Source organism: Mobula hypostoma, chromosome 8, assembly GCF_963921235.1.
Source record: "Mobula hypostoma chromosome 8, sMobHyp1.1, whole genome shotgun sequence".
NCBI lineage: Eukaryota > Metazoa > Chordata > Chondrichthyes > Myliobatiformes > Myliobatidae > Mobula > Mobula hypostoma.
In genome coordinates this window covers 90,956,037-90,978,130 of record NC_086104.1, presented here as the reverse complement: position 1 = coordinate 90,978,130, position 22,094 = coordinate 90,956,037, and the positions used below count along the sequence as shown (strand labels likewise).

At 41.4% G+C, this 22,094-nt stretch overlaps 1 protein-coding gene across 1 annotated transcript in view; it reads left to right on the top strand.

The window, feature by feature from the left end:
* adgb (androglobin) overlaps positions 1–22,094 on the top strand; it is a 223,374-nt gene that overhangs the window by 32,271 nt on the left and 169,009 nt on the right. Inside the window, exons 6-8 of the mRNA XM_063057274.1 lie at positions 8,836–8,975; positions 11,689–11,775; positions 16,154–16,350. Coding sequence (XP_062913344.1) covers positions 8,836–8,975; positions 11,689–11,775; positions 16,154–16,350 — 424 coding nt within the window. The remainder of the gene's footprint in view (positions 1–8,835; positions 8,976–11,688; positions 11,776–16,153; positions 16,351–22,094) is intronic.

The window sequence follows — 22,094 nt, the reverse complement described above, 5'->3', positions numbered from 1 at the left end:
AGCTTTGGGTGTTTGATGTAAACTCAAGCTGCTTTGGCATTTAGAGTAAATACTGCCAATCAACTGGGAGTTTGGCTGTGTCATTTCTCATCCATCAGCCTCACTAAGAATCAAATAAACAGAGCAGCGTGAGTCATGATTAAGGAACTGCATGATCCTGCTTACTTTGGTTATCCCATTTCTTGCCTGACTTAACAATGCTGTTTTAGCTACTGCACAGGGATTAAATAAAATGTGAATACAAACCTTCATTAAGTGGCTATTATATTATTGAAAGTCTTTAATGGTGCGCTTCGTACCAGTGTCTCTGAGTAACAGTGGTAACAAAAAGTGAGGATGAAATCTAAAAGCAAATAGAGGAATGAGACAAAATAAATAAACAGATCACTTGTTTTAAGCATTCAGCACAACCAGTTCATGTTACAGAGAGCAGGTACCCTGGTGACTGTCAAGAGAAGGAAGGGAAAGGAAATGAGCAGCCAGTTTAGAATACCCCTGTGGCTATTCCCCTCAATAATAAGTATACCACCCCTTTTGATATTGTTGAGGGAGACAAGCTACCTGGGAGAGGGGAACTGCAACGACCGGGTCTCTGGCACTCAGTCTGGCTCAGAAGGGAAGGGGGAAAGAGGAGGACGGCAGTAGTGACAGGGGATCCATAGTTAAAGGAGTTGACATGAGATTCTGAGGACATGAAGGGACGTCAACATGGAACATTACCTCCAAGGTGCCATGGTCAGGGATGTCTCGGATCAGATCCACGGCATTTTAAAGGGGAGGGTGAACAGCTGAAAGTCTTGGTACATATTGACACCAATGACGTAGATAGGAAAAGGGTGGAGGTCCTGAAGAGAGAATTTAGGGAGTTAGGTAGAAAGCTGAAAAGCAGGACCTCCGTGGTAGTGATCTATGGATTGCTGCCCATGCTGTGTGCCAATGGCGGTAAGAATAGGATAATTTGGCAGATGAGTGTGTGGCTGAGGAACTGATGCAGGAGGCAAGGTTTCAGATTTCTGGATTATTGAGATCTCTTCTGGGGAAGATATAACCTGTACAAAAGGGACAAGTTACACCTGAACCTGGGGGGTATGGTCTAATATCTATGCAGGCAGGCTTGCTAGAGCTGCTGGCGACAGTTTAAATTAATTTAGCAGGGAGGTGGGAACTGGAGTGATAGTGCTGAGGATGGGGCAGATTAGAATTAGAATTTTATTTCTTACATTCATCTCACAACATGAGGGAGTAAAAATCTTTATGCTGCATCTCTGTCACAATGTACAAGCAATAAGGATGGGAAATGTAGGAGGATATTACCCAAACACTAAGATTGTATACATAATTGTTTTGTATACATGTATGTACAGTCAGATATGCAATCAAATCAATGTGTATTGATAAATCTGATGGCCTGGTGAAAGAAGCTGTCCTGGAGCCTGTTGGTCCTGGTCTTAATGCTGCGGTACCATTTGCCAGATGGAAGTAGCTGAGATAGTTTGTGGTTGGGGTGGCTGAAGTCCTTGATGATCCTCTGGGCCCTTTTTATGCACCTGCTGCTGTAGGAGTCCTGAATAGAGGAAAGTTCACATCCACAGGTTTGCTGTGCTGTCCTCACCACTCTCTGCAGTACAGTTTCTGTACCAGACGGTGACGCAGCCAGTCAGGATGCTCTTGATGGTGCCCCTGTAGAAAGTCCTGAGGATTTGGAGACTCATGCCAAATCCCCACAGTCCACGGTGAAAGAGGCCCTGTTGTGCCTTTTTCACCACACAGCTGGTATGTACAATCCAGGTGAGATCCTCGCTGATGTGTATACTGAGGAACTTGAAACTACTCACCCTCCCAACTACATTGATATCAATAAGGCTAGCCTCTCTCTGTTCCTCCTGTAATCCACGATCAATTCCTTCCATTTTTCAACATTGAGGGAGAGGTTGTTTTCTTGGCACCAATGTGTGATGCAGTATGTAGTGAGACTGTCAGGAAGGACAAGCATCCAATGGGGTGAGTTGCTATGAAACATGGGATCAAAATTTAAAAGGATGATGAATAGAGGACTGAAGGTGTTATATTTGAACGTATGCATTGTACAAAATAAGGTTGATGATCCTGTTGCACCAATTAGAGATTGGCAGGTATGATGTCGTGGGTATAATTGAGTCATGGCTGAAAGAAGATTAGAGTTGAGAGCTCTACAGCTGGTGTCCCTCAACAAGGATATACATTATGTTGAAAAATCAGGCTGGTATGTACAGGCACGGCTCTGTTGGTAAAAAAAATGAAATCAAATCCTTAGAAAGAGGTGACATAGGATTGGAAGATGTAGAATCTTTGTGGGTAAAGATAAGAAACTGCAAGGGTATAAAGAACCTAATAGGGGTTATATACAAGCCTCTGAGTGGTAGCCAGTACGTGGGGTATAACTTACAATGGGAGGTAGAAAAGTCATGTCAAAAGAGCAATGTTACGGTTGTCATGGTGGGATTTCAATATGTGGGTATATTGGGAAAATTAGGTTTATACTGGATTCCAAGAGAGGGAATTTGTAGAATGCCTACAAGATGGCTTTTTAGAGCAACTTGTGGTTGAGCCCACTAGGGGAAAGGTTATTCTGGATTGGATACTGTGTAATGACATGGATTTAATTAGGGAGCTTAAGGTAAAGGAATCATTAAGAAGTAATGATCATAATATGATAGAATTCATGCTGCAATTTGAGAGGGAGAAGCTAAAGGTAGATGTATCAGTATTACAGTGGAGTAAAGGGAATTACAGAGTCATGAGAGAGGAGCTGGTCAAAGTTGATTGAAAGGGGACGCTAGCAAGGATACCGTCAGAACAGCAATAGCTGGAGTTTCTGGGAGCATTTTGAAAGGCACAGGATAGATAAATCCCAATGAAAATAAAGTACTCTAAAGGCAAGATCACACAACCATGGCTGACAAGGGAAGTCAAGACAATATAAAAGCAAAATAGAGCAAAGATTAGTGGTAAGTTAGAGGATAGGGAAGCTTTTAAAAACCAACAGAAGGCAACTAAAAAGCCATAATGATGGAAAAATGAAATATGAAAGTAAGCTAGGCAATAATATCAATAAAGATATCAAATGATTTTTCAGATATATAAAGAGTTAAAGAGAAGTGAGAGTAAATATCAGACACTGTAAGATGAGAGGTAGTAATGGGAGACAAAGAAACGCCAGACGAACTGAATAGGTACTTTGCATCAGTCTTCACTGTGGAAGATACTAGCACTATGCCGGAAGTTCGAGAGTCTCAGGGCGCAGAAATGAGTGCAAATGATATTACTATGGAGAAATGTGCTTGGGAAACTGAAAAGCATGTCACCTGGATCAGATGGACTACACTCCAGGATTCTGAAGGAGTTAGCAGAAGAGATTTTGGAGGCATTAGGAATGATCTTACAAGAATCACTGGATACTGGCATGGCTCCGGGGGACTGGAAAATTGCAAATGTCACTCCACTCTTCAAGAAGGAAGGGAGGCAGAAGAAAGAAAATTATAGGCCAGTTAGCCTGACCTCAGTGGTTGGGAAGATGTTGGAGTTGATTGTTAAGGATGAGATCGCAGGGTACTTGGAGGCACATGATACAGTAAGCCAAAGTCAGCATGGTTTCCTTAAGGCAAGATCTTGCCTGACAAATCTGTTGTAATTCTTTGAGGAAGTACCAAGCAGGATAAACAAAGAAGAATTGGTGGATGTTGTGCACTTGACTTTTCAGAAGGTCTTCAACAAGGTGCCGCACATGAGACTGCTTAACAAGGTAAGAGCGCATGGTATTACAGGAAAGATACTAGTATGGATAGAGCAGTGGCTGATTGGCAGGAAGCAAAGAATGGGAGTAAAGGAAGCCATTTCTAATTGGCTGCCTGTGACCAGTGGTGTTCCACAGGAATCAGTGTTGGGACCGCTTCTTTTTACGTTTTATGCCAATGGTTTGGATGATGGAATTTTTGGCTTTGTGGCCATGTTTTCAGATGCTATGAAGATAGGTGGAGGGGCACATAGTGTTCAGGTTGCAGAAGGACTTAGAAAGGTTAGGAGAATTGGCAAAGAAGTGGCAGATAGAATACAGTGTTGGAAAGTGAATGGTTGGTTGAATGAATAAAAGCACAGATTATTTTCTAAACTGGGAGAAAACTCAGAAATCCAAGGTGCAAAGGGACTTGGAGTTTCTCGTGCAGGGTTTTCTGAAGGTTAACTTGCAAGTTAAGTCAATGATGAGGAAGGCAAATACAATGTTAGCATTCATTCGTGAGGACTAGAATATAAAAGCAAGGGTGTAATGCTGAGGCTTTATAAGGCATTGGTGAGTCTTCACTTGAAATATTTTGAGCAGTTTTGGGCCCCTTATCAAAGAAAAGATGTGCTGGCATTGGAGAGGGTTCAGAAGAGGTTCACAAGAATGATTCCAGGAATGAAAGGGTTATCATATGAAGAGCGTTTGATGACTCCGGGCTTGTACATGCTGAAATTTAGAATAAAGAGGGGGACACTCATTGAAATTTATTGAATGGAGAAAGATCTTAATAGAGTGGATGTGGAGAGGATGTGTCCTATAGTGGGGGAGTCTAGGACCAGAGAACACAGCCTCAGAATAGAGGGAAGACCACTTAGAATGGAGATGAGGAGGAATATCTTTAGCTAGAGGGTAGTGAATTTGTAGAATTTGTTGCCACAGGCAGCTGTGGGCACCAGGTCATTAGGTGTATTTAAGGTGGAAGTTGATAGGTTCTTGAATAGTCAGGGCATGAAAGATTACGGGCAGAAGGCAGAAGAATGGGATTGAGAGGGAAAATGGATTAGTCATGATGAGATGGCAGACCAGACTCGATGGGCCAAATTACCTGACTCTACTCCTATGTCTTATGATCTTATGTTACACGCAGGATTGCCTAAGGGTTTTTTGACTTTGAGTTGCTTTTGGAGATTGAAGAACAAACTGATATAAATTGTTACTATTAAAAATGGATTTTATAGAATAAATGGGGTGGAATTATTCCCTTCTTCTAGGGAAGTAATCATATGGGGAAAATGGGGAATGTTTTACCTCATGGAAGCTAGTAAAAGTAAATCAGAAATTCTCTTCCTAAAAACCTGAAGGAACCAACACAGATTGAATCTTTGAAGATGAAAGTAAAATAACTACCACCTTGACTTGCAGTGATGTGGAACCTCTATCATGGCATTTCACAACACTTAATAAATTTGCTGTAAATTTAAAAGTTGAATAAAAAAATCTGGAGCAAAAGTAGGTAAATGGAGCTGAGGTATAGATTAGTTATGATATACCTGAATAACAAAGAGGCCTTGAAGGACCGAATAAGCTTTTTATTTCTCTCTTGTTAGTAAAATTCATGTAGAACTTATTGCAACCAAAAGCCAGATTACTGTAATTTCCGATTGGAATTACTAATTTTTCCAATGTTTATCTTGAATATATCAAAGTTCCAAGTTGAGTTTATTGTCTTATGTACAATTACGGCATGGTACAGGTACAATAAAATCCTTCTTTGCAACAGCATCACAGGCATATAGATTCAGACATTAAACAAAATATAGCTTGCATATAAATTGCACTTTAATTAGAAAGATGGTGAAGAAAAAGACTGAAAAGCAAGATGATAGTGCAAAAGGTCAATTAGAAACAGGTCGATGGTAATGCAGGAGGAGATCTTCAGCATCTCTGCCTCCAGTGCCAGGATAGTGTTTGTATATTGCAGATTGTGTGTACAGGTTGGAAAGCTGATTGGTCACAGAGCTGGAAAATACAGGGGCTCCCCAGGCTGCCAATGATCTAACTTGTGAAAGTATAATTTCACACTGCATTTTAAAGCTTTTGTCAAGTTAGTAATAGTAATATGCTTCATAATATCCATTAATGACTGATACAGTATATATTCCACTGGTTTAATTTTGAGTAATGTCAGAGTAGATATCTGAAGAAATGAAGTAATTTTAATAAGTGCATGTACATCAATATAAAATGAGTAACTGTAGAAAATGAATATTTCTGCCTTAGGGAGAAATCAGCCTACAGAGAGTTCTCAAGAACGGAATCCTTACTTTATTCAGGGAGTGCCTGTACTAACTGAACAATTGTCTTCTGACTAATTCAAAGGCTGCCCTACTCCACAGAATTGTTCATACTGTACTAATAAACATGATAACATGTCACAATGTTCTTCAGTTCTGGGAAAGACGGGTAACACAATTAACTGTTGCACTGTTTGATAAAATTTCTTTGCTTCACGGTTAGAATTCATCTATAGTAGTTTTTACATGTTCAAAGGCCTTTTCTTTACTAATTCATTGGGAGAAGAAGAGTTGCCTATCATGGGGAAGTTTAATGCTCATTCGTAGCTGCTCTCATTGATCTGGTTGATTTCTAGGGACAGCTACAAAGCAAGTATGTTGGTTTATAAGCAGGGTTGGGTGATGGACAGATAGCAGATCTCCTTTCTTAAACGATATTAGTGAGTTAATTAGATTTCAGAGCTTTAAGGTGTATTTTTTATAGGCATCCATTAGTCTCATGAGACCATGGATTTGTGACTTGGAAAGTTTCCAGGGCGCAGGCCTGGGCAAGGTTGTATGGAAGACCGGCAGTTGCCCATGCTGCAAGTCTCCCTTCTCCACGCCACCGATGTTGTCCAAGGGAAGGGCGCTAGGACCCATACAGCTTGGCACTGGTGTCATCGCAGAGCGATGTGTGGTTAAGTGCCTTGCTCAAGGACACAACACGCTGCCTCAGCTGAGGCTCGAACTAGCGACCTTCAAATCACTAGACAAATGCCTTAACCACTTGGCCACGTGCCAACAGGTAAATTAAGGTAAATTATTTCTTCAATTTCAGTATTTCTTTGAACAATTCAAATTATAGAAGTGACAAGATGAAGCTTAAACTTAATGACTGTCGCTTTTTTTTCCCCTTGTCTGCTTCCACCTATCACCCAACTGCCTCCATCTCCCATCTCCATCCTTCTCCTACCTGGCTCCTTCTGCCCATCGTCCCTCTCCTTTCCCCATGCACCTATCATCTCTTAAATCTGTCTCTACCCCCCCCACCTCTCTCAGACTGATGGAGGGTCTCAACCTGAAACTTCAACATTTCCTTTCTCCCCATAGATGCTGCTTGACTCACTGAGTTTCTCCAGCAGTTTGTGTTTTTTTCTTTGCTCCAGATTCCAGCATCTGCAGTCTCTTGCGGCTTTATGGAAAAGTTAATGTGTAGTCATTGGGTGAGTGACAAGGAGAGGGTACAATAATCTTCAGGGAAAACTGGGGCCACGATCATGTGGTGGCAGGATTTGAGTCGATCTTACAATCCTGTGAAAGGTCTTGACCAGTGAGCAAGTATATGACAAAGAGTGCCTTTGCAGCTGCCTTGTTTCTGCAGGAGTTGCCCACCTGCAGAAGTACATTTAGTGGAAGCTGCAACCAAGCTTCTGTTGCATGCCCTTGGACAGCACTGCACATATGTAGGCATCTCTGCATAATTGACCAGGAAGAGACATATTTGGAGTAATTTATCAAGAGATTAGCAATTACTAGTTTTCCAATAAATTTCTATTAACCTTGGACTACATAATAGAATTTCTCGGCCTCTGAATCTTAATCTCACTCTCATAGCTTTAGAACACCCATAACACATTTCGCCTCCCCTCTTCTTGCACTGAAATTACAGGTTATGGGTCATGGATGGACATGACTGACATGGGGCTACTGGAGTCTGTCATGTGTCAGATGGAAGCATTGGGGAAACCACAACATAATTTAGAGGGGTCAAACCTGTAAGTGGTTACAGACATAATAATCAATCGTCTCTGAGTAGCCCAGCCTGGCCATAGTTATGTTACACTGAAGCAGTCTTTGCATTCACTGTGAAGGCTTGCTAATGCATAAATGATCCATGCACTGACAATTCATGTTAGCAAGACTGAAAATAACCGAAGTGATAGGCATTTGTGCATTGAATACCATCAAATGTTACCGAACATGACTGGATGCCTTTGTTTGTTAGCATGCTATATCCATGGAGCACCCGGAAGGATAAGGTGCCAGTTGCCAAACATTTGATTAATTCCAGTGCTCTGAAGAGGTTTTATCATGTAGAAAACATAAAAGACATGTGTGTTAGAATTGCTCTGTTTTGTAATAGTAGTTCTAGCATTTGAGCTGAAATATTGAAGAAATAGGTCATCAGTAAAGCTGTTAAATACTATTTGACTCATGCATATCTTTTAAGAAAGCATGTCAGCACTCTGGCCTTCATTTGATTCACAAACTAATGTGGTTATTTCCTAACCGCCCCCCTGAAGAAACCTACCAGATCTTTCAGTTGTATGAGCCAATATTAATTGAATTGCCCCCTCAGGACAGAATGAGCAGTAAATGCCAGCCTCGCCAATGAACATCACTGATTTCTATAGGAAAATGGTAAATAGGAGAGTTATCAGTAATTATACTCTGAAACTGCAATTGCTGGCATAGGATGGACTGCCCATTGCTGAGGATACATGTGATGGTCCAGAGAAATGGGAAAAATTATTAAAGCAATGTGATCAGAGGGTGAATTCTCCATGAGATACAAATTGTTAATAATAATTTAATGTGTTTTGGGATGAATATCAGAGTTAGATTTACAGTCTAGGTGCCAAGTCCCATTCATTAAATTAATTACTGGTGTCAATCAGCTGCATATCTCAACCCAGCAGGGATATGCTGCAATATGTTGCGCTGAATGGCATGGGCTGATTGGATTTTGTCTGTTTACTAAATTTCCCGCTGACTGTTGGTCTTCCTGTCTCCTCCCAGGGGTGCTGGCGCAAGATTACACTGGATGACACCATGCCCTTCGATGAAAATGATAACCTGCTGCTTCCAGCAACAACCTGTCAGGAGGAGCTCTGGCCAATGCTACTGTCGAAAGCTCTCATTAAGCTTGCAAACATTGAGTATGTTAAAATCATCTCTTTATGGTTATTATCCTCCATGAATGAGTTCAAATGCTTAATCCTGGAAAAAAAAATCCTTCCCACTCCTGCTTATGGTACTATTGTGAAATCTTTGGTCACTTTTCTGACCTGTATGGTCCAATTAAAATCATAAAACCCAAGAGACAGGCCATTTGACTTAACACATCTGTACTATTTCCCAGAGAATTCTAATTAGTCCCTTCTCTTTCCTTTCATATCTACAGATTTTTTCTGGTTTACTTTTTTTCCAATGCCCTATTGAACCCGCTTTCAATTCTTCATCCCACATTGTAGCAGCTTGCTGTATATATTAAGAACACTAATTTCTTTGCTTTCTTTCTTAAGTGACTTAAATTCTTTACCCTGTTTGATGGACCTTCCACCATTTTCTCAACTACTTACTTTACTTAATCATCTCTGTGGTAAGGAGCACAATCTTAGCTGCTCTGATGTCTCCATAAAACTGAAGACCCTTGTATCATTCTAGTAACTCTTCCCTGCACTAATAAACTGCAAGGAAATTAGGGGGAACATTTTTTACTAAGTCATTAAACTGGAAAAGGTGCACAAAGGTTCAGGAGGATGTTACTGAGACGGGAGGGTATGAGTTATAAGGAGAAACCGGATAAGCAAGGACTTTTTTCCTTGGAGTGTAGGAAACTGAGAGGTGACCATATACAATTTATAATAATATCATGAAGGTCATAGATTAAATGAATAGCTACCATCTTTTTCCAGTGGCAGTGAAGCCCAAAACTAAAGGGCAACTTGGTTGGTATGGATGAATTAGGACAAAGTACCTATTTTCCATGCTGCATAGATCAATAACTGACAATATTGAACATGTGGATCTTACTACCACCTGGAATGGATGAAGTGCTTCTAAGGGGGAGCCACATTAACTCATGAAGGAGAAAGGAATAAGAATAGGTGGGGGGTTATATGGGAGGCAGGGTTTGAGGGTCGGCACAACATTGTGGGCCAAAGGGCCTGTAATGCGCTGTACTATTCTATGTTCTATACACTGATGAGGTGGTTGACAATATCTGATGTGTATTGATCATACTCCAACACCACATAATAGTGGTCAACTTTTACTTGCTCTGCAAAAATGACCTGATAAGGTACTTATTTGCATCAATCTTTCCAGAACTTCCTACATCATGACAAAGCAACTTAAAATACCCAAGCTCAGATAGTGCCAATATAATTGTGTTCCACCATTATCTTCAGTCCCAATATGTACTTTAGAGTTGTCACAAGGCAGATTGCTTAAGATGGAGCAAGCCAAAAGTTTTACATAAGAGGCTTCCAACGTCAGAGGCCAAAAGTAAATTGAGTGAACGTATTGTGCACCTCATCCTCCGGGCACAATGTTGCTTTTAGCACTCAGGGTTACAATGAACAATTTCATTTCAGGTGGTCAGCATTTCCAACACGTACATTTCTGCATCCACTTTACTTTTTTCTAGTAATGTGACATAGTTATACATTATACATTTATACCTCTTGCAGACTTGCATTATCATTTTCTTCCAGCTTTTACAATCAATCTTTCTGACATTTAGGTCTCATCTGCCTTCAGCTCTTATAGCAGATTTTTTGTTCTCTTTTCCACCACCAAAATCTTTTGTAGCTTAAAACTTGCTTTATCCTCTTTCTGATGAAATGCTGACTCTCTCCAAACAAACTGCCAAACCTGCTGAACATTTGCAGCATCCGCAAAATTTTGCTTTTGTTTGAGAATGTCGTTAATCTGATAATAATCATACTACTACATGATGAATTATTTTGTAGTTAAAGATTGAAACAATTCTGCTAGAATCCTGTTTGGCAAGAGCTGGCTTGTTTAGACATGCTAAATGAAGACTCTTCAGTTTGCTCAAGTTGTTAGTTCTTCCTTGGGTTCTGCAGTATACTGCTACATGTCTAATCTTACAATAGTTTCAGTTGGTTGTGACAGTTTCAACGCTATAACGTACAACAGTTTTGTTTGGAAAATAAGATATGTTTGGGAAAAAATATGTAGCTTATTAAGGAGTAGCTAAATTACGTTACACTAAAGTACACCTAAATGGGGAGTGGCACTGTGACACTGCAGGTAGTGCAGCTGTTGCATAATTCAGTGAGATGGATTTGATCCCATCTTCGGTGTTGTCTGGATAAACTGTGCGCATTCTTTTCTTGAGACGGCACAGCATTGCAGTTGTTAGAACTACTGCTGTAGGGTTCCAGTGACCTGGTATCCACCCTGGTCTTGAGTCCCGTGTGCAAATGTAGTGCTTTCCCTGAATGCACTGGTGTCCTCTCGCATCCCAAAGATATACTACAGGTTAATCAGTCATTGTAAATGCAAGCTAGTGTAGGTGACTAATGGGAGAATTACAGGGAAATAGGTGGGAAATGGGCCAAGTGGGATTCCTTTGACAGCCTGCAGAACCTAAGACGTACAAACCAAAAATATATCTCAACCAAAAAAGTAAAGTAGAACAGATATCAAAAACAGTGTTTCAAAAGAAAGCTGAAAGACCTATTCTTTTTAGCAGCCTCTTGCAGAACTTCAGAACATTAATTTGAATTATGGTCACTGTTGTAACATGGGAAATGCTATGGTCAAGTTTGCTTAGCATGATCCCTCCTGTAAGATACTTAAGCAATATACTTTTGTAATCCCACTATTTTATGTTAATAGCATGATTACTACAGGAAGAAAGGAACTAGGAGACTTCATAGTTTTGCATGCTCTTACTGGCTGGCGTCCTGAAATCATCCCACTCCGGTATGTACCAGTGAAAAGATTGATTTGGAGGTGTCCAACTTAAACTCAATGTATATTTAACATTTGAAGTGGGCATGTCATTAAATTGAAATAACTTATAGCAATAATTTTAGGGCACACAATTTAAAATGATCTTTCCCTTCAAAGCTGGGTACAGATTATCTCTTTCCTTATTCCACCCATCATGTTATGCATTCAGTCATCTAGTTCTTTGGCTCAGAGTTAAAAGCTGGAAAATAGAGTATAATTTCAAAGGTGAGGTGAAACTGATTTTCCTTAAAATCAAGCCAACATTTGATCAAGTATGGCATCAAAGAAACTTGGTAAAACTGATTAATGAGGATCCCTCCACCCCTCCCTCCCCTCTGGTGAGTACTTGTGTTCCAAACCCCTCGACTTTGGAGTATCCTGCCCCCATGGGGAGGACCACCCTCCCCTGCCTGACTGTGACTGCAGGTCAGGGTAAGAGACAGCTGGAGAGACTACAGCGGGGCAAGGCTGCTGGACCTGACGGTATCAGCCCCAGGTTACTGAAGGCCTATGCAACTAGCTGTCTGATATTTGTAGCACCTTTACAATCTGAGTCTGAGTCAGGAAAAGGTACCGGTGCTATAGAAGACTTCCTGTTTGGTTCCTGTGCCCAGGAAAGCGACTCGATCTAAACTTAATGACTACAGACCAATTGCCCTCACATTTCATGTGATGAAGGTGCTGGAAAGACTGGTCCTAACTTATCTTGGACTGTAGGTAAGATCTTCATTGGACCCTCTACAGTTTGCCTGCCAACCTCATGAAGGAGTGGATGATGCCATTTACTTGTTGCAGAGAGCTCCCTCCCACCTGGATGATGCTGGTGGCATTGTGAGAATCACAATTTTTGATTTCTCCAGTGCCTTCAATACAATTCAGCCACTTCTTCTGAACAAGAAACTGCAAAAGGTGGGCGTAGTCAATTCCACTATCTCCTGGAATACTGACCATCTGACAGATAGACCCCAGTTTGTACGGCTGGGTAGTTCTCTGTCTGCGATCGTGGTGAGTGGCACTGGAGCACCACGAGGGACTGTACTATCTCCATTTCTGTTCACACTGTACACATCAGACTTTCAGTACAAAGCTAAGTTTTGCAGAAGTTCTCTGATGACTCTGCAGTAGTTGTGTGTATCAGAGATGGGCAGGAGTTGGAGTACAGAGTACTGGTGAACAAGTCTGTGGAGTGGTGCAGGAGGAATCACCTGCTCCTGAATGTGGCCAAAACCAGGGAGATGGTGATTGACTTTAGGAGGAAGAGGACTGTGACGAGTCCTGTATACATTCTGGGAGATAACGTTGCGGTGGTGGAGGAGAACAAATACTTGGGTGTTCACCCCAGCAACAGACTTGACTGGAAAACCAACAACAAGACTGTTTACAAGAAGGGGCTGAGCAGACTCTACTTTCTAAGGAAGCTGAGATCCTTCAATGTGTGCAGCAGGATGTTGGAGAACTTTTACCAGTCTGTTGCAGCGAGTGCAGTCTCCTTTGCGGCTTTATGTTGGGGGAGCAGCAACGGCGCTGGTGATGCAAAGAGGCTAAATAAAGTCATCAGAAAGGCTGGATTCGTCCTTGGCTATAACCTGGACTCTTTTGAGTCAGTGGTGAAGAGGAGGTCACTATACAAAATGTTATCCATTATGGACAATCTGGCACCTCCTTTCCATGACCTACTGAATGAGCAGCAGAGCACCCTTTTGAGCAGACTCATTCATCTCCACTGTAACAAGGATTGTTACAGAAAACCTTTCCTACCAAATGCAGGCAGCACATACAACAGTTCATCTCTATGCGACAGGAGAACGCACATCACAGTACAATAGTCTCTGCTTTATTATTTTGTACATTATTATTGCACATTGATAGCTTATTGTGTATATTATTATTCTGTACTTTATTATTAGTTAAGTCTGCACACTGCAAAGTGTGTTTTTAAATGTTGCTGCTGGAACAAAAGAATTTCCCACTTTGGGTCAATAGAGAATTTATTATTATTATTATTTAAAGGGAAAACCCTTGATTGGATTTAGATATGTCTCACACAAAGAAACATGATTGTAGTTGTTGAAAATCCATTATCTTAGTCTAGGACACCTCTGTAAGATTTTCCTTTGGACAATGTCTCAGCCCAGACATCTTCAAGTGCTTCCTTTCTTCTTGAGGTCAAAATTAGGGCTGCTTGCTCGTGCACAATATTCAGTTCCACTCATAGCTCCACTAGAAATGAAGTATCTTTGCAAGCAGCAATTCATTCAGGCATGATCTGAGAAGTGGTAAGTGGTGCATATTAGAGGAATCCGTGTGTTTGGACTGCCCTCTGAATCTGTCTTTCATGTAGGGCCCAGTCACCCTCTAAATTACAACTATACAAACTTCTTATGACTCCCAGATTCCTTCTTCAATGCCACATAACAGGCAATGACTATTTTCAGCAAACATTGTGACCAAACTTTGATATTAAATGGCATTACCATCCTTGAGTACTTGGTTGTCAATTTCCTGAGGTTAACCATTGACAAATAAAAAGTTACTGGATGAGCTAAGCAAACACTGTGTCATAGGAACAGGTCTGAACCAAAATATCCCACAAATGATTCTGTATTTGATTCTCCAAAGCCTTTCTACATCTGCAAAGAACATCTTTGTCACAGAGGTTATGATGTTACAGAGCTTAATGTGAAAAAGACTAAGGAGCTGGTGGTAGACCTGAGGAGAGCTAAGGTACCGGCGACCCCTGTTTCCATCCAGGGGGTCAGTGTGGACATGGTGGAAGATTACAAATACCTAGGGATACAAATTGACAATAAACTGGACTGGTCAAGGAACACTGAGGCTGTCTACAAGAAGGGTCAGAGCCGTCTCTATTTCCTGAGAAGACTGAGGTCCTCTAACATCTGCCGGACAATGCTGAGGATGTTCTACGAGTCTGTGGTGGCCAGTGCGATCATGTTTGCTGTTATGTGCTGGGGCAGCAGGCTGAGGGCAGTAGACACCAACAGAATCAACAAACTCATTCGTAAGGCCAGTGATGTTGTGGGGATGGAACTGGACTCTCTGATGGTGGTGTCTGAAAAGAGGATGCTGTCCAAGTTGCATGCCATCTTGGACAATGTCTCCCATCCACTACATAATGTACTGGTTAGGAACAGGAGTACATTCAGCCAGAGACTCATTCCACCGAGGTGCAACACAGAGCGTCATAGGAAGTCATTCCTGCCTGTGGCCATCAAACTTTACAACTCCTCCCTTGGAGGGTCAGACACCCTGAGCCAATAGGCTGGTCCTGGACTTATTTCCTGGCATAATATACATATTACTATTTAACTATTTATGGTTTTATTACTATTTAATTATTTACGGTGCAACTGTAACAAAAACCAATTTCTCCTGGGATCAATAAAGTATGACTATGACTATCTGAAATCATTGCCAGTTGGTGTGGTAGAAACAATCAATCTCAGCTTTCAAAGGGGAATTGCATTCGTAGTTAATGGAAAATAGTATGTAAAACAAGGGAAAAAGCAGGAGAATTAGATTAGATTAACTGAGTTAACTAAAAAGAACCGACATGGATTTGACGAGGTATTTGATATCCTTCTGTGTCGTAATGATTTCAGAAAGCCAGAATGTGATGGAAAATTTTCTATTTGCCTGAAGCAACCTTTTAAAAAAGTTAGTACCTATCCCCCATCCTATATCTTCACTTCCTTCTTCACTGAAGCACCATAGCTCTGTGCACTGCAGGTGCTTGCTGCGGTTAGTTTGATGACACGTCACAAACTCACAACCTCTGCCGTCAAGAAGGGCTAGCATGGTATAAGCATGGAAACACCATAACATAAAGATTCCCTTCCAGGATGTTCACTTTCCAGTCTTGGAATTACATCACTGTAGCTGGGTTTAAATCCTGGAACTTTCTGCTCAACAAAACCTTGGCTATGTTTTCACCGGGAAGATTACAGCGGTTCAAAAAGATGACCATCACTGCTCAAGGAAGCTGGGAATGGGCAGTAAATCAAGGCTTGCCAATGTTGCCCATGGTCCATAAATTATTTTTTAAAAAACCAATAGTGAATCATTCCTGTTAAACTTAAGGGGCTTTTTGTAGACACTCTTTGGTGGCTGCTGTTTTAGTACAATGATTGATTTTATGTAGTTATATGTCTGGTAGGATGACTGAAATATTATTTGAATTAATATTTTATATTTTTAATTAGTTTTTTGTACCTCCTTTACAAATGCCAGCAATACATTTTTGCATTTTATACTTTAATACACGAATGTCATTATGAATAAGAGAAGGTATTTGTAAACATTACAATTGGCCTTTTGCTGTATCTTCCAGATCTGAAGAGTCTGAAAAAACCTGGTCCTTTCTGAAGACAATTCTACCAGAGTTTAGTCTGACAAATCAGGAATACGTAAGTCGAGAAAAGATTGCAGATAGGGCCAATTTAGCAGATGCAGAAGAAAATGATAAAAAAGAGAATGAGGCAAAAATGGATAGTGCCGTCATCAAACCAGCAGAAAAAGTTGCTAAAGGTACAGTCATTCTTTAAAAAAAAAGTTCCCAGCTGAATTAATTTGCTGATTCCATCACAAAGACCATGTACTCCATCCTCTTTAATTTTCAATTTCGTCACTGCCCTTGTTCCCTTGTTGAAGGAACCTTTATCAATGCTTTGTTGCTTTCAGGATGTTGTAGTAGCCTTCCGGCTGACCTGTCAATTTCTGTCCTCTGAAATCTTTAATTCATCCACAATTGTGTTGTCTGTATTCTAACACAAAAACTGTTGTTTTATTCTAATGTTCACCAGGTCTGTTTCCCCCATGCTTCCTTCGTGTTTCTTGCTTCACAAGTGCATTGATCCGCCATTGGAGGTTCTACTTAAGGAATGGGACTTTTTTCCTCGGCATCTCCTTCTTTACGTTGCAACGTAAATCTAACCTGTTTCACCGAACTTTTAGTTCCCTGTTCTGCTTAGTGTCATACTTTATCACAACACTCTGCACAGGACCTTCATCTAGTTGTAATGTTAACAATGCAATTAAATGCACTTTGTTGCTGAATGCATTTAACATTCTTGGGGGGTTTATATTTTGATTTCATAATGTTAACAATACTCTTTCAGCATTAGTATTTACATTTCCAATGCTCCACTGAAAAATGCATTTTTATAATAATATTTCTCAGGCAGTACTTTTAATGAAGGTGACATGCGTACTTGTGCGGATTTTCCCGAGTAAGATTTACTGCCTGCAATTGGTTTCCACATTACCCCTTCCTCTGCATGATTCTAGATCTGGAAGCCTAATATCACTGATGCAGGTGGTCTTGAAGCTATTGCTGGACCTCAAACAATGTTATTGGGTAGGTCGAAACAAACCACATCCACAGTACTCTTCTTGAAATTTTTGACAAAAATTTGACAGATGGCAAAACTTCACTCGGCTTTAATATCTGTTAACACTGTTGATATTTTTCAATGCTTGACATTCAGAAACATTGAGAAGCTGTTAAGAATGAAATTATCTAAAAAAAACCACAATCAGCTATAACCAAATGAGCTTTGGGCATGATGTTACAAGGGCACTGCATTTGTTTGATCTTGTGATGAAAAACCAAGCTATCAGAAGATTGATACTGATGAGAGAGATAAGGGAGACAATGGAGAAGCGTTCAAAATGTTAGTGAGAGAGGAGAGAGAGGTAACAGAAAAGAAACACAATTAAGAGTATTGACAGACCGGTTGCTTTGAACCTGAACTGTTTGAAGTTTGATGGACAGGCGATACCCCAGCAGGGGGATAAAAAGAACAGGTTCGCTAAGGCAAGACAGACACCACAAGATCACGAGATAACGAGACCCTGGAAGTGCGGTGTGCCCCCACAAGTTGGTGAGAGTTTGGAGGTCTGGTCGCAGGACCGACCATAGATGCACAGGGTGAAAAGGTACGATCAGCAGGAACCTGGTGTGTGTGTGCCACCGTTGCCTGGGTGCCGGGTTCACCGCAGAAGAACAGTCATATCCAGAGCGGAGGGGTCACAGTCGGTGACCATAGAAGACATTAAAAGGGTTCGCTGGAAAGCTAACTGTGAAGAACAAAGGTCTGTTTGAAACAGAATTTGCATATTCACTCTCTCTCTCTAACGGCACAACAGCGATTACTGCGAACTGTACTCAGCTGAACTGAACTCTGCGTCATTTGAGACTGATCATTTTACCCCTAGACTGCGATAGAGCTTGATTGATTCCTATTATCCTAGTTCTGTGTACATGTGTGTTTTATCATTGCTAACCTGTTGCATTTATATCCTTACGATTAGAGTACTGTGTTACTTATTTCTTTAATAAAACTTGCTTAGTTCCAGTAATCCAGACTCCAACTAAGTGGTCCATTTCTGCTGGTTTAGCAACCCAGTTACGGGGTACGTAACAATCTCATCTCAGAGAAAGGTTGAACAGATTAGGTCTTTATTCTTTGGAGCGTAGAAGGTTGAGGGGGGACTTGATAGAGGTGTTTAAAATTATGAGGGGGATTGATAGAGTTGATGTGGATAGGCTTTTTCCATTGAGAGTGGGGGAGATTCAAACAAGAGGACATGAGTTGAGAGTTAAAGGACAAAAGTTTAGGGGTAACATGAGGAGGAACTTCTTTACTCAGAGAGTGGTAGCTGTGTGGAGCGAGCTTCCAGCAAAAGTGGTTGAGGCAGGTTCGATGTTGTCATTTAAAGTTAAGTTGGATAGATATATGGACAGGAAAGGAATGGAGGGTTATGGGCTGAGTGCAAGTCGGTGGGACTAGGTGAGAGTAAGAGTTTGGCACGGACTAGAAGGGCCAAGATGGCCTGTTTCCGTGCTGTAATTGTTATATGGTTATATCGCTTATCTGAATGGATATCACACATGGAGGACCCAGCATAAAAATTGGAAACTGTTCACTCAGTGCATTAGGCTTAATAATACAGTACAGTTATCCAATATTAAAATATTCCTGCTTTCCATCTCTTCAAAGCTCTGGATCTATAACACAACATGTACATTTTCAGTGTGAACTGAATGCCATTGTGTTTATTCTTGTACATCAATATTCTGCTTTAAATATCAAGCTGATGTTTCAGGACTGGCTTAATAAGGGTGTTACCATACTCTTTGGATGAAGTCACTAGAAGCTGCCATTAGGGAAAGAATGGAGTGATAATGATGAACTGTAGCTAACTTCACTTGTGGTTCTGGTTACAGTCGTATGTTGATTGATGGCAAGGTGGAGCTCAGGAAGCTGTTTGCTATTAACCACTCAAAGCAGTGTCCCAAAGACTGAAGCTCAGTCAGGCATCTAGATCACTCACTGTTCCAAATAGCCCAGATATTTGTTTTAGTTGACCTAATTCAATCCAGGTTAGGCAATGCTTTGTTGGCAATGTGAAACAGTCTATGTCCCAAGCCTACACTGGTGTCACCCCCCAACTTTTCCTATGCTACATCAACGACTGCATTGGTGCTGCTTTCTGCACCCATGCAGAGCTTGTCAACATCATCAACTTTGCCTCCAACTTCCACCCTGCACTCAAATTTACCTGGTCCATTTCCAACACCTCCCTCCCCGTTCTTGATCTCTCTGTCTTTATCTCTGGAGACAGCTTTATCTATTGATGTCTATTATAAACCCACTGATTCTCACAGTAACCTGGACTATACCTCTTCCCACCCTGCTACTTGTAAAAATGCCATCCCCTTCTCTCAGTTCCTCCGTCTCTGCTGTATCTGCTCTCAGGATGAGGTTTTTCATTCTTCCTTCTTCAAAGGAAGGGGCTTCCCTTCCTCCCCGATCAACACTGCCCTCAACCGCATCACTTCCATTTCACATACATCTGCCCTCACCCCATCCTCCCGCCACCCTACCAGGAATAGGGTTCCTCTTGTCCTCACCTATCGGCCCACCAGCCTTCGCATCCAACACATCTGTAACTTCTGCCATCTCCAACGGGATTCCACCATGAAGCACATCTTTCCCTCTGTCCCTCTTTCTGCAGGGACTGCTCCCTATGCAACTCCATTTTCTATTCATACCTTCCCACTGATCTTCTCCTGGCACTTACCCTTGTAAGTGGAACAAATGCTACACCTGCCCCTACACCTCCTCCCTCACTACCATTGAGGGCCCTAAACAGTATTTCCAGGTGAGGCAACACTTCACCTGTGAGTCTGTTGGGGTCATCTACTGTATCCAATGCTCTCAGTGTGGCCTCCTGTATATCAGTGAGACCCAACGTAGATTGGGAGATGGCTTCGCTGAGCACCTACACTCTGTACCCCAGGAAAAGCAGAATCCCCAGTGGCCACCCATTTTAATACCACTTCCCATTCCCATTCCATCATATAACTCTTCACGATGAAGCCACACTCAGGTTGGAGGAACAACACCTTATATTCTGTCTGCACTAGCCTCCAACCTGATGGCATGAACATCGATTTCTCGAACTTCCCGTAATGCCCCTCCACCTTTACCATTCCCCATTTTTTCCCTCTCTCACCTTATCTCCTTAAATGCCCGTCACCTCCCTCTGGTGCGCCTCCCCCTTTTCTTTCTTCCATGGCCTTCTGTCCTCTTCTATCAGATTCCCCCTTCTCCAGCCCTGTATCTCTTTTACAAATCACCTTTCTCACTCTTTACTTCACCCCTCTCTCCTTCTAATTTCACTTACCTCCTTGTGATTTTTCCTCCCCTCCCCCCAGCTTCTAACTCTGTCTCCTCATCTTTTCTTCTCCAGTCTTGCTGAAGGGTTTCAGCCTGAAATGTCAACTATACTCTTTTCCATAGATGCTGCTTGGCCTGCTGAGTTCCTGCAGCATTTTGTGTGTGTTGCAAAGCAATGTTATGTCCTCTTTAGTTTTTAACAGTGGAGATGGTTTACACTTCTAGACTAGTTACTGGTGCTTAGATATGGCGATTAATGCACTTTTATGAGTGTGATGCTCATTCATCATCTTTCCCTTAAATTAGACATTCTCGACCTGGAGTCCATGGACCTTCTTGCTTAATGGCATTGGTCCATGGCGTAAAAACGGTTGGGACCCCTGCCTTAAATTGTCAGAGATTAGACATTGCATGTTCTTCTTCCTATTGTCATAACTATTGTCTTACCAATGAAAACCTTGATTGAATTTCACTGGATAGATGAGTAACAGAACAAGAGCATGTGGCTGAGAATTCAGGTGGCAAAGTTGAGATGGAATGTTGCTTGCCATTTCCCCATTTCACTTCTCAGTGGTTTAATGTTCAGGTTTATCCAGAGAATGGCACAGTGTGCTCATTCCAGTGTGTTCTGGAATGGCAGGCTTTCTCTGTCACGGGAGTCGCCAGCACCACCTCAACCTATGGATGGCAGACAGCAAGCTCACAACTCGATCCAGGAGTATTGGAACAGAAGATCCCCATGGAGAGACAGAAAGAAGAGCTTATGCACAGGACTACCAACAGATCCTCAGAGAAACAATTGAGTGACTCTGTAGGAAAATTCATTCTCCCCAACACAATGATTCCACTAAGGCACTAAAGGAGAATCCTCTTTAAACAATCATAGAATGCAGGGAACACGTGCCAGTCACAATTCATTTGACAAGATTAAACCGAAAGCATAAGGGCTTAACAGCTCTGGTTAAGATAATGGTTAGTAAATGCAGGTGCTCAAGAACATTTGTAGCTCAACGTGCTATGGCAAGCCACTGAGACTGCAAGGCTCATGACAGAGAATAAAGAAGGGAAGCAATGGTATGATACATAGCCACTATCATAATGACATTGAAATCATGTTTATCACAAAGCTGTAGATGTCAACATCTGCCACTACTTCTTCAATATCCCTGTTTCAGGAATGTCAAAATACACAGGTCCCTCTGCATTAGGTTTTATGCTTCAGATCACATCCCACCACCTGATATCCCTGGTGGCTACAACGTACATTTGAAAGATGGCATTGGAGTAAATAAATACATCAGAAGGCACAGAAAATGCAGATAGTGAGAGCTGGGAAGTCTTGCTCATTGATGTGGGCTTTGAAGTTTATTTATTGATTGCCTGCCAACTAGATGAGGTGGCTCCAAGGAGATTCTTTCATGTTCTTTGTCTCCAGTACTTCTTACTTGGATTATCTAAATTTTCCTACATTGCTCTTGCGCTTTCAAGCAGTTGCAGGTTTTATTTCAAATTGTTGGACCAAGATCACATCTCTTCTAAAATCATTCTTTGTCTCCTTCCATTTCTGCTTTTCAATTCAAGGCACAT